Source organism: Mytilus galloprovincialis, chromosome 8 (genome assembly GCF_965363235.1).
Source record: "Mytilus galloprovincialis chromosome 8, xbMytGall1.hap1.1, whole genome shotgun sequence".
In the NCBI taxonomy this organism is placed as follows: Eukaryota; Metazoa; Mollusca; class Bivalvia; order Mytilida; family Mytilidae; genus Mytilus; species Mytilus galloprovincialis.
In genome coordinates this window covers 11472135-11486284 of record NC_134845.1, presented here as the reverse complement: position 1 = coordinate 11486284, position 14150 = coordinate 11472135, and the positions used below count along the sequence as shown (strand labels likewise).

At 32.5% G+C, this 14150-nt stretch overlaps 1 protein-coding gene across 3 annotated transcripts in view; it reads left to right on the top strand.

Annotated features, from left to right (window-relative positions):
* Nucleotides 1-12358, top strand: part of LOC143085076 (uncharacterized) — a 30966-nt gene extending 18608 nt beyond the window's left edge. For all 3 annotated transcript variants that reach the window (XM_076261253.1, XM_076261251.1, XM_076261252.1), the window contains 2 exons: nt 6663-6711; nt 10975-12358. In XM_076261253.1, coding sequence (XP_076117368.1) covers nt 10987-12240 — 1254 coding nt within the window. In that variant the 5' untranslated portion in view covers nt 6663-6711; nt 10975-10986 and the 3' untranslated portion in view covers nt 12241-12358. The remainder of the gene's footprint in view (nt 1-6662; nt 6712-10974) is intronic.
* Nucleotides 12359-14150: the final 1792 nt, after the last annotated feature.

Genomic DNA, 14150 nt, shown 5'->3' with positions numbered 1-14150 from the left:
AGTTGAAGTAATTCCTCCGAAAATTGTACGGAGGCCATTAAGAATTAGTTAAAAATGTTTGTTTTAATATTTCTGAAGAATCTGCTTAATACAATGCTTGATTACTTTCAATTGCTATTCATGACCATGAACATACATGATTTGAAGTTAAACTTTTTCATGATATTTTTTTAGTCGTTATAAATAATCAAAAGTAAAAATCCGAAAAAGCCAATCGAAAACCAAATGTCCACAAAAAACAGACACAGCATGGTCAGAAGAAAACAACAAGCACATACACAACACTCCACAATACACAAACACAGAAAGACTGCGTAACCTGAACCAAACATAAACATAGGGTGAACTCAACGGCAACAATAGGGTCAGCTTGTCATTTCCTGCAAGACATATTTCGCTAGTGAAGCAGGAACGTTGTTGATAGATTCTAGATTTTAATTTGGTCATCTCATCGGTTCATTGTCTAACCTCAGTTATGACACGACTTATGGCACGATTGGTAAAGAAGAGACAAAGCTTCTGTTTAATACAATGCTAGTGCGCCCCGAGTAAGACGAAACAGCTGCTTGTTATTATTAAAATTCATTTAAGTCAATAATAAATACAAATCAAGTGGAAAAAACAGACTTGCATAAAATCCAATAGGAGACCGATTGTCTTATCAAGATAAGCGTCTCCTAGTATACATGCACCGACCTTGCAAAACTATATAAACTAAGACAGAATGTCACCATTACGTATATAAACAATTGGTACATTTACAGATCAGATGCTTCTTCCTGTATCAAAAGACCCAAGAACATAGAAATCATGTTGCTAGTCATCGAATTCGTGATTGTAACCATAATATTGATTTCAGACATGTTTCTATATAACTCTGATGGAGCAGCTTTGTGTCAGTAGCACACCTAGGGTAATGAAATCCGTATTATTGTGTACATACACGAGCGTTACGTATCAAAAGAAGGACGAAAGATACCAGAGGGACAGTCAAAGATATATATATCCATAATACGAACTATATTTATATCTTTTGTTGTTTTTGTTATGGCCGTCTCGATACTTGTGAGTCTTTCGGTAATGTCAAAATTTTGTCAGTGTTATTCCCTATTGTACAGTTGAAACCGTATATGTTGTCATTCGTTCCCTTTAATATAACGAATCGTCTAAATTTCGAGAGGAAAGCAACTATTTATCTATATATCATTGGTTCTATTCTATAATTAAAACCAGAAGATACATACAGTCACCGGATAAGTTGATGTCGTGTTAACTTTATTCATTTTATTTGTAGATCACTACTACAATGCGTCTCGTGTCAGTCTCTTAACATGAAACAAGAATTATATATCTTCAATGAGGGATTGTTTATTGCGTAAATCTTTTCTGGCCTAGTTGTTTGTTTTTTCTCGGGAAATGGCTAAAAAAAACAATTTGATTAAGTGGGTAAAACTTTTTAAGTTGTGGACGAAAATATAAAACTTTTAACATTTATAGTCACTATTGGTATATCAAATTGACATATTATGTCTGGCGTACACGGTACGTAAATAGAATCAATGATTAAATCCATTGTAAGATTGGGCGTATAATGGTGATGTCTTTTCTGTAAATAAATTGGTAAAACGCAATGTTACAGATATAGATTTATTTAAACAAATGATTTGTAACCAAGAAAACTCAAATAAGCAAAAACAAAATAGACAAAAGAATACAGCCCGATCAACATTTGGACAAATAAGCATCTGATGTTGAAGTTTTTAGTGAGATACTTGTTTGTTTACGTCAACGGAGACAATTCTGTAATTTTAATTTCAAATTGCACTTTCTTTCAAAGTAACATAAACCGTTACCTTTATATTGTATTTTTAATGTAAAAAACTCTTTTTCGGGTTTTTTGTTAATTGTATGTGACGTTATAACTTATCTCTTAAGACAATATTAATTGTCACACGCACTATTAAGAAGAAGTTATTGTTAGACTTTCAATTTTATTTCTTGATTGACGAATGTCTTCAACAAGTGGACAAAGTGATAAAGTGGTATTCATTTGAGTACCATGGTTTCCGTTTTCTGTCAGCTACAGCTTTATCCTCTAGACAATTTAAATATGTCGACTGCATAGATAGACCTCAGGAAAATTGTGAAATGTATCAGTTTTTATGTTTTCATGAAGGGTATCTTATCTGTTATGTAAACTGGTGTTATGACGTAGTTATTCCAAACAGAAACTAGCTATTTAAAAATACTTTTTGAAACGAGTTATTTTAATTGTCAAATTCAATTAAAACATTTTGTATGCAATGTAGACTATTGTTTTCGTAAGTTTAAGAATAGGTTTTATTGCAAATATACTGTTCGCTTTAGATTCGGAATAATGTAGATTTTGATAATTTGTATAGACAGTAATAAAATGAATAATTACATATAATATAAAACACGTACTTCTAACCAAAAAATATAAAGTGAAGACGAATAAATATTGCGCTTCCCTTTAAAACAAGGAATCCGTTTAAAACTTATGTATACGTTATCGTAACAGTACCCCAACAACATCCTAAGTTAACTTAACAGACATATAAAGGTTACAGACGGCGTTCATCGATTGTAACCCTATTGACTAAAAGACCCAGGACCTAGTCTAAATCAGCAGCGTGTAGACTGATGCCAAAATGCAATTGCAAAATAGAAAAAAAACAAATTACGACATGAGGTGACAGAAAAGCTGATAGTCAAATTATGTTAACAATCAACCAGTTTGGCATTTCAAAAATAGTTATCAAAGGTAACAGGATTATAATTTAGTACGCCAGACGCGCGTTTCGTCTACATAAGACTCATCAGTGACGCTCATATCAAAATATTTATAAAGCCAAATAAGTACAAAGTTGAAGTTAAACCAAGTTCAACAATTTTTCGTATATGCCCTGTACAAAGTGAAGACTACGGCAGATGGTATCAAATATTTCGTTACTATGTATGATGTATGTTGCATTTTGGTGCACTTCGGTATTCGTTTTGTTTCTATGTTTTCCTTTTATATTTGATGTGTTTTCCTTGGTTTTGGTTTGTAACCCAGATTTGTTTTTTCCTCTAAATCGATTTATGACTTTTGATCACTGGTATACTACTGTTACCTTTATTTATCATGTACTAAACTGAACCATGACTGATTGGGATACAACAATCAAGAAAAGAGCACTTCCTCCATTTTCTTTTGATTGCCATTTCGCGTTTTTTTTCCAGTCCAATACCAATCATCTTTTAAAAATTGCATTTTGCACTACTGCAAGATTCATTCTTTGTCACTAGGATAATTATGAAGATCATAGTTTGTCTGACGAAGCCTTAACTGTTGCAAGGCGTAAAAGCTATTTTTGGTGTATGTAATGTCATTGGATCAACTGCTTTGTAAGGAAGAAGCTCAATAACGATAAATGTAATCCCATCGTCGAAAGTCATGTTTCTATATCAGGTGAGGATGGTTGATATTACAACTAGCACTTAGAGGGGAGTTCAAAACGTAGTCAGTGCTAAAAGATTTTCTTAACTAATGTTTGAGTACGAATACGAACCCAGTATTTGCATAAAAAAACCACAGACATCAACATGCCCCACTCCTCACAATTGAGAACTTTAAAATGAGACACATTAAGTTCTAAATTCTACCCACACATATCAATTTAATGTTGACATACTGTTGTGATTTGAGTGCAAAATTTTAAAAATGATATTCAACGATACTATCGAAAAAGTAACAATTCTTTATTACAATAAAACTATATTGGTACAACCTCAATAATAATGGTATGTGTAAATGTTAACATATATTGGTACAACTTGTGTCGATGTAATAAAAGAGAATTCATTTCATTTTAGCTTAGAGGCAAAAGGTCAAGTTTGCTCTTTATTTCGGATTAGATTAATTTGTTATCCATTTGAGATTATCCGATTCGGACATTCAAATTGATAGTAATAGATGATTTCAAAATAAGATAAAATTGTGAATGGAAATGGGGAATGTGCTAAAGAGACAACAACCCGACCTTAGAGCAGACAACAGTAGAAGGTCACCAACGGGTCTCCAATGCAACGAGACGTTCCAGCACCCGGAGGCGTCCTTCACCTGGCCCCTTAACAAATATATACTAGTTTAGTGATAATGAAAGCCATACTTAACTCAAAATTGTATACAAGAAACTAAAAGTTTAAATTAATACAAGACTAAGAAAGGCCAGAGGCTCCTGACTTGGGACAGGCGCAAATATGCGGCGGGGTTAAACAAATTTGTAACTAAACCATAAACGGTAATCCTGATTATTATAAACTGTTTGTTTTCTACTGAAAATGGAAGATAGTCATTATTTACAGATGATTATTAGCTGACAGCACTGATATTTTCATATTTATTTACGATATGTCATCTTGTTAGAGTCTGACAAATGATGGACACATCATGGATATTAATTAAATTGAATGACCTAGATCGATACTCAGACAAACTAAGTTTCTTTTAAAATATATTCCTCACTGAAAGTCGATATTTCAGATACACTGCATAATTTTTAAAAGTACATGATAAAGGAACTGATTCACTTTCCTGTTGTTAACAAGTTTTTTTTTTTGTTTTGTTTTTTTTTTTTTTGTGGTGAGAGTTCTGTCAATTAAGGAACGTGTAGAACAATAGAAAGTGTCATAGCTCAAGTTATTCGAAGCATATGATACATCTTACGTGTTTACTTCTTTTTGCACCCGATGTGTAGCATTCCCGGCTAGTTTATCGGTTAATCGTCCTTATGATAAGCATCTAGTGCAGAAAATTGTATTGTTAATGAAAACTCTACCTCTCCTGGTAGGCTGTTAGCCCCTTAAGATAGTATCAACCCAGTAGCCAGTACGTCGATATATACTGGAATGAAAATTTGGATATTGTTGTATTTTTTAATGATGTCATGAAATTTTGAAATCTTCTGATGGATTTGATCTCCTTTGTTGAGCTCTATGATTTCTTGTCCATGAACGGCTTTGAATCGATTCTGGTTCATTCGGTTTTATCAGTTCTACAACATATAAAAGTACTTTTAAGCATGCCTTTTCCAGATGTGTCTTTACGTTAAGTCCTTATTATTTTTATCAACTCTTCATCATATGTGTACAATTTAAGTTTTTTCTTATATTTGGCCTCTACAATTATTATGTCGACGTCCATTGTCGAAATGCACTTCTTGTGTACTAAAATGGTACCGTTAATATAATATTCGTAAATACAGAAGTACAAAAGATCAAATCACCTCTATGGTATTTTTAGGATAAATTTTCAAAGACTACTATAGAACCATCATTGACACTTAATAGTCTGAATGACTCAATACAATTTACAAAACGGTAATTGTTTTTATGGTATCTAGATGAGATAGTATTTATCTGATATTGTTAAATCGTCGTTTAACTGAAAGATTGAGATGATTTCATTATGTAAGGTATAAATGATATGATAACATTTTTATTGATATGTTTTCCTCATGCAAAGTGTCAAGGTCTAAATATGATGGTCTATGTATGTCAGTGGCTATTGATATACATATGACTTCTATGTGTTTATTTTAACTCCCTTATAAATTGGACTATAGCAACTCATTAATTATGAATTTTGATTGTCCCTTCGGTGTCTTCCACGTCTATTGTAACAACGTACATCTAATACATTTGGTTTGCCAGTCATGAATAAAAGAAATCCAAGCTTTGAGGTCTCAATTCTCAGTAGGGAAAACGTCTTTAAAACAAAATTTCCCTTAGCGGAAAAAAATCAGAAGTTTTGAGGATTTAACAATCAGAAGGTTTGCGAGTATGCACGCAGTCTGTGTTCTAGATCAAAATATTGTTGTAAATAGATATGAGAAGGTGTGGTATGAGTGGAAACGGGACAATTCTCCATCCAAGATACAATTTGTAAAACCATTACAGGTCAAAGTTCGGCATTTAACACGGACCCATTGCTCACACCGAACAGGAAGCTATAAAAGGCCCCTAAAATGACAAGGCCCGTTTATACATAAATCTATTTGTTTACTAAACTTACATCTACAGGACAAATGACATAAGATTCATCATTATCATTTTGGCCAATTAGATCACATATTTGTTATTTCAGGAAAAATGTTTCAGTATACTTTTTATGTTTGTATTGGAAAATATATACAAAAAGCGAATATGCAAATTGAACTTGTATTTATGGTTTACCTTGACTATCGAAATACGCGACAGCTAGTGTGCCATGAATGATAAGAAGTCCATAGTATTCAGATTTTTATTGGTGAATCTCAGTAAATTTGCCGTTTATTCTTCTTATTTGAAACAAGCGTCATGTCCCATCAACTGATATAAGACCAATCATAAACTTAACTAAAAATGTTAGTATTTCTCTTTGCCTCTCAACAAACGTATTGGTTTATCAAACAACTGCAAGAGTACCAATTGTCCATATCTGATTTTTGATCCATTAACAAGATACAGTACCAATATAACACGTATCATAATTATCTGTTAACGATGCAATAGTTTGTTTGGTTATGGCATCATACCTACTGAGTAATAGTATAATAGATTTACAATGTATTAATTATATTTATCATCATAAAGAATATTGTTTATCTGTGTTTCAGACACGCACCTGTCCAGGCAAACATGTAAAATGAAAATATGTAGAACAAGGTTAGTACCATTATAATTAATTCGATCTTATATACTACATTAGCCTATTAATGTTTACAAAACAGTTCTTATTTCTAAATTTGTTATATTTCTTTCATTTTAACGTTGAAAGGGTGTTATTTTTGTTTGCTATATTTTGTATTGTATATTGTAATTAGTCTGCAGGTGTTTGGGTAAGGATAAATGTACAGCGAAACCGTATATTATTTCTGTAATTCAGACTTATCGCAAGCATTGAAATCTGACAAGGCTTGGGGACATCGATTTCTGTGGCTGTAATCACGTTTCTATACATTGCCATTTATACTTAAAAATTATACCATGGGTACATACAGTTTTTAAAGTTATTCGTTGGCGGCGTAAGATTGAACGAGTTTTTCTTTCTAGTAATTAATTTTACATTTGTCTGTGGATCATAAAAATAGACAGCCATTAACGAGTTGCAAGATTTGTTAATAAATAAGCAGTTGTACAGGTATTTTAATGAAGCAGGTGCAATATCGTCATTTTTATTATTTCTGAAATAAATATATTTATTGTTTGAAATGGAGAGATTTTGAAAAATGCACAAAATATAACATGTGTCATCATAAGGATGGAAATGAACTAAAACTAGATATATATTACGTCAACTTTTATTTCGATTCAACATGTTTTTGCAAATAAAATGTCCACTGGGCTCTAATCTAAAAGGATACGAGTTTTCAGCGTACGTGCCAGTTTTTGTACGAAACTTGGAAAAATTCTTGCCAGTTCATAATTGTTTTTAAAAATTAGATCAGAAGCTGTTGATACAACGTCATTATAATCAGAACTGGTACAATGTTCAGTATTGCAAATATATGCAAAATATATCTTTAAAAATAAAAATTGATAAAGTTTTTCTATCTTTCTTTTCTTTGAAATCAGAATATCATAAAAAGCATATGTAGATAATCATGGTGAAACACAGAAAAGTTTAAAATAAATAGTAATTGGGTATTATTCGTTATGAAGGTCAAACAGTGCCCTATAGTCCTTTAATTCATTGTTCTTTTTGTTCTTTTTGTATTTAATGGAGAGTTATTAAAATAAACAATCAAAACTCATATCCTCATTTTATATCCAAATAATGATAAAACTATTAAATTAGCAATAATGTTGGACTTCGACCATGATGTCGACGATCCTGAAAGTTATCATATTTGCTCTATTAGTGACATGTCATTTAAAACCGTCTTCAGTCTTACTTTAAATATATATACCTTATTTTACATTTTTACTTCTGTATCTGATCTCAAATAGATTACTATCCGCGATTGTAACATAAAGCTTAAGTCTAGGTAGGGTGGTAATTTGCAGAATGGTTCAACCTGTTTGTACTTTTCAACGATAGGTGTCGATGTTTCTTTGAAGTTTAAATATTTTAATATTTTCGTTAAATTGTCATTACTATATGATAACAAGTACCTCGTTTTGTGGCAGCATTTCTAAACTTCTGATTAGGTGAATATATATATGTTACTGACATTTGATGATTGTGTTTAACTAATATCACCAAATGCCTTCTTTGTAAATTCTCTTTTTTAATCAATAAGTAGTCTTATGTTTGTAGACGTTAAATGTTGTTATTTGTAAGATTTTTTTTATTTTGGTACTTTTCTTTATAGAACAAATTATGTTTTATTTAAATAAACTAGTAGCTATCAAATCAGCTCTCTGCTTGTGATTACAAAATAAATGTTTTTACCTCGACATTACTGTAGGTGCATTACCTGTCGAAATCGCACCTGGTGTAGTTAGTGTAGTTAGAATTGGCACCGTTAATAGTATTGCACATCAAGCACATGTGACTAATCTGCCTCGTGACATAGCGTTCATCTACGTCTGGTTTTTCAAGAATCTACACGAGTCATACGAAATATTACATATCATAGCCTAAAAGGCATAATTTCAAATTAATGACATTCATTCTCCGATGTAAGTACGTGGTAGAATTATTCTCCAGCTGTGTTCTATTATTAAAACCTGTTATTACGATTATTATAATTCACGTGTGAAATGCATATCATTTTCAACATGGTATATAACAAATACGACAACGCCACGACAACAACGACGAGACAAAGAAGATGATGATGACGATTTTCTGCAGGATTTTCGCATTAAGGACAGAAAGCATAGGGTTTGACTACACATTATAAACACCTACATGCAATTGTGTTTAGTAAAGCTATATACAAAGAATGAAGTCTAAAGAAAAATGACAAAAAATAATCAATACTGTATACGTACATTGCACTTTCCATTTAACTCCATTTATGTGATTTACTGTGAAGTCTGATACTACATTACCCAATATTTGTTCAGTTTATAGCTCTTCTTATACAAGTCGTGATATAAAACAGCAGACTAATGACTATTAAAGAATACTGTTTCCATCAACCATTCTTAAATGGCAGAAAGGAAACTGAAGCAAAGTTCAAACTGAATGAGCTTGTCGCTGTTACTGTAGTCTATCGCAGCGATTTAAAACAAAACAGTTTCATAAAAACGGGCGGCTTTATTTTTCTGTTCAAATTGTTCTTTTTGTTTAATACTTTTATTTTTGCTGACAATACGTAAAATATTGTACGATTTTGCATTTGCTTACATTAAAAAGTAAACACATGCTATTAACATAATTGCTACCATTATAACACACAACACTGCTAAGACTAAGAACGACCACAAGTGACAGGAAAAAACCCATTGTCTTTCATCTAAGACACGTAACACAATAAACAAACAAAACACAAACAACATTATATAATAGTATCAACAAGACATAAAACTAAGGTCTGAGCAACAAGAACACTATCATAAAAAATTATAAAGAATATTGTTAATGTAGTTATTGAGGTTATTTGGGTGAATTTTAAATAGAAAAATGGTCCCAAAATCAAATAAATTTAATGTCAAAAGCATAGAAAATTTGGGGAACCAGTTCACTGTGTCGTCCTGCAACAAGCTTTAGTCTTGCACGCATATTAATCGTCTTGGTGAAAAGTTCTGTGGTGTAATTTTGCATTGGACACGATTAAGTGGAATAAGCAATACGCATCAGAATTGACCAGAAATGTCGTACTTGGACAAGACAGTAGTCATGGAGAACAAACTAAATTCCTATATGTATTGTTATTTTGTTTCACCCCGCCACGTGTTGTTTAGCCTTCATAATTCCACGAATGTCGTGTGTTGCTGTTCGTTTTAATGTGTTTTTGAAGGCCTCCATCAGAATTTGATGTTCTCTTTTGTTATCCCAGGGCCCTTTTAAAGTCTACCGTACACGATTCGTTTTGCTCATTGTTAACATCCGTATGGTGGCCTGCAGTAGTTCAGATAACAGTCCTTTTCTTTCATTGTCGAAAAGCTATTTCATTGTCACGCATACCACATCTCCTTACATTGTATTTTGTCAACGAATCTGCTATGTCATCTGGGAACTTCCATCTGATAAGCTTTAGATTAGTATGAGTTTAGTTACATTAATTGCTGTATTTAATCCAATTTCTGGTTTAATATGTCAATTATTGCTTTTCCTTATTTATTTTTATTAGAGTCTTATCAAATCACTCCAGAATTCACCACATGTTTCCTCCGTCATTCGGTTCTAAAAATCAATTGTTCCTCCAATACTCATCGCCAGTAGTTAATTGTCGGATAGAAAATCTTTCAAATGCTTGTTTTTGTTCTAATCAATTAAAGTAATGCAATTATTTCCATATTACATTGACCAAAGCAGTAAGAAATTGTGAGGTCTTGTTTTTATTATTTACCGTTTAGATAGAGTTCTCTTTATCTCATTTAATAACGATTTTTTTTTTGTGATTTACAGGGACCATGCATTTTCATAAGAAGTTTGAAGTAATTTATTGACTTTGGGAAATACCAACAAATCCAAAAATGTTTGATGTGATTGATTGGTTGTATTTGTGTAACGTTATATATTGTTTGAATATAATATTCTTTGCTGTAACGACAGACAAACCAATTATTCCGATATCAGTACATACATTCGTCATAACAATTGGCATGCGTTACGACAGGATTTTTTTCTCTTCGAATCCTCATTAAAAAACTGTTTTATTTGAATAGTTGAGAAACTAGAAACGGGAAAATCGTGACATTCTTTTCTCACCAGTGGGTATTTAAATGTCTTAATGTGAAACATGTCTTTTATAACTTAGAATATCAACATTACTATGGAAACGTATTTTATAACTTGAATTCTTTTATTTTCAGCCTCATGACGAAATGAGAAGAGATGTTGTGCCTAAAAGCACAGTTCCATCTTCAATAATTTTATCGAATAGTCTTGAGATTATTAACAATACATCAAGTATTAGTAAGAACTTACATGATTCTGACATAACAGATCAGAGATATCTACTTGAAAAGGAATTTTACAAGACTTATGATCCTAACGTGGGATTTAATACAGCACTAGTGCTAGGAGTTATGTTGAGTGCTTTACTTCTATACGTTATTTATAGAACAAAAATTAGAAAACCGCTTCTTGCATTTGTTAAGCGTCAATTTTATGAGTTTCGTCACCGTGGTATGCCACGTGAGGAAGCATCATTGGTTGATATAGAGGTTCGTGACAATGTGGATAATAATGACAACGATGCAGGTGATACCGCCGAATGTAATGACGAAGTGTTCTACGACGAAGTAGAAAAAACTCATCATGATAAGACTTATCGTTTATTGCCAACATTTTCTATTTCTGACGACGATAAACAACTTCCAATCGTTGTTATGGATATGAAATCGGCTACGGCTGACTGGGTTCAACAGCAACATAACTTTTTGGAACCAGGAGCTTTAATACTAAAAGTAAAGTCCGATATAATATGTCCTCAGGGGAAAGAAATTACTCCGTCCAAAGTACACACGACGTCAAATATTCCTGGTGCTAGGTCTCAGCATTGTTTGTCACACGCAAGGACACACAGACAGTATATTCATAATTGTAAATATTCAAATGCATTAAACCAAAGTCTACCTACATTGAAAACTCAAGATTCTATTCGTTCGTCGGAAAGTGACGTAAAGCCTTCGAAAAAGACTCGGCTGAAAAATACAAAGCACCAAAGTATGTCTTCAGAACCTAAATCACCCATGCCTCATTCTCATATCAAACAGCCAGTGCATCTGACACCCATTATAAAAATTCAAAATTACGATAAATCACAACGAACTACAATAGACAATAGGGAGGACCGAGATTCTGTAAGCAGCAGTTCTTCGGATGATCCTCAAATCCTTCGTATCACAGCTGATAACTGGAATAAAACTAAACAGCTTGAGATGTGCAGCTCACATAGTGTAGATAGACGGGACGACACTTGTCCTTATTGTGAAACAACAAGTAAAATACCAGTTTTAAAGCAATTTAGTTTGGATATTCCGAATGATAAACATAATATTCTTGTGCCAGTGATAGACTATACAGGGACGTCCAGATCTTGTCAAAATATCACGTCAATGGAGACAACATTATGATATATGATCAGGGTCTGTGAAACTATTGTGATATGTTTTGCAAGTGTAAGAAATATTTTTGTATCCATATCATTCTGTAATTATATAAGTTTCATCCATTACAAGTTGTATTTGTAGATTGTTAGTTAACATATTCATTACAAAACATGATGAATAATTCAGTTAGTGGTTAACCATCATAAGATTATCTTGAGTTATACAATGACTGTAAGGCATACATGGGATCGAAAAACAATTTACCTTGCATATTTCCATCATAGGTGGATTATGTATATGCTTTCCGTCTGGCTAACGGCAAATGTTTAACATCATGCTATTTGGGAAGGGATTTCCAATACAAAAGTAGATTAAATATGTGTATCTGAATTGCAAAAGAGGTAATCACGAAATGGGTTATTCACAGCAGCAGATACGATCGATTCAGTATAATATGTTTGAAAACCTGATATGATCAACTTTTTGGGATGTACCCGATTTTTGTCCAGATGGAAAAGTTTAATTTATATTGAAAAAAAAGTAGATGTGGTATTTTTGCCAATAAGACAAATGTATTTCCAGCAGCGACCAATAGCAAATCGAAATCAAATCAAATAGCAAGCTATTCGAGGCCCTGACATGACAAATGTAAAATAATGCAAACAAGATATGTACGTACAAAATAGAATAAATGACAACCACTAAATAATAGTTTTCAGACCTGGCTCAGTGTTGAACCAGGCAACATGAGAACAAAGTTAACTATAAAAAAAGGTCGAAAAGGGCTAAACTCATTAGATCCATAAAACGTGTAGAAACAACAAACAAAACACTAGACATAAAATAAAGATCTGAGAGTACTTGCATTTTTTGAAAGCTAATTCGTAACAAATAATAACTAATACAGTTCATATATCGCAGACCAACAAACCAATTAGTTTACAGGCAATGGATTAAATATACAGAATTCATTAACTGCCAAGAGAAACATGAACGTGACCTGCAGTGCCTACATATAGTTTTCGGACTGAATTTAGGAGCTTTAATGTGTAACGATATGTACTGTTTCGATGGGTTTTCTTTTTGTCTTATCTGTCGCCCAGGAACTTAGGAATTCTCGTATATAGATATAGGAAGATGTGGTATGAGTGCCAATGAGACAACTCTCTATCCAAGTAACAAATAATAAAAGTAAACCATTTTAGGTAAATGTACGGCCTTGCATGTATCTTAAGCTGGTATCTTATTTCCCCTATCAATATCTAACGTCTCTCGACGCTAGTAAAAAATCTTTATATGAAAATTTCAGTACTGAAGGAATACAATTTCCCAATTCAATCATACATTATTAAACGAGTTAATCATATTATACAATCTAGGGCGTGAAGTAATCTGTTCAGGATATAACGAGAAACCTGAATATATTTTTCAGGAAGATATAGTTAAACATTGATATTTATTTATATGATTGTTTAGTTTATGTCGGGTAGATCTCGAGGATGTTCTCTTATTAGTCTAATGACAACATTCTTCACATAAAAGCATCTTACCTGATAATTGACCTACACTTTTCTTTAATTTGATATTTAATCTCGCAATTGTTATTTGACTGACTACATGTATATTCTTTTTAGCTCACCGTCCCGAAGGAACGATGAGCTTTTCCATCACTTGGCGTCCGTCGTCGGCTGTCATCGTCCGTCTGGTGTAAACTATTTCAAACATCTTCTCATCTGAAACTACTGAACCAATTCCAATCAAACTTCAGCTGAATGATCCTTATGGTATCTAGAATAAAGTTTGTGTTTTATTTTCTGTTTCGTCAAAAGAAATATGGCCACCATGGCTAGAACACAGGGGTTAAATTAAGTTTTTGGCTTATATCATAAAAACTTAAGAATTTAGAGTAAAATTGGCATGGGGTAAAAGTGTTC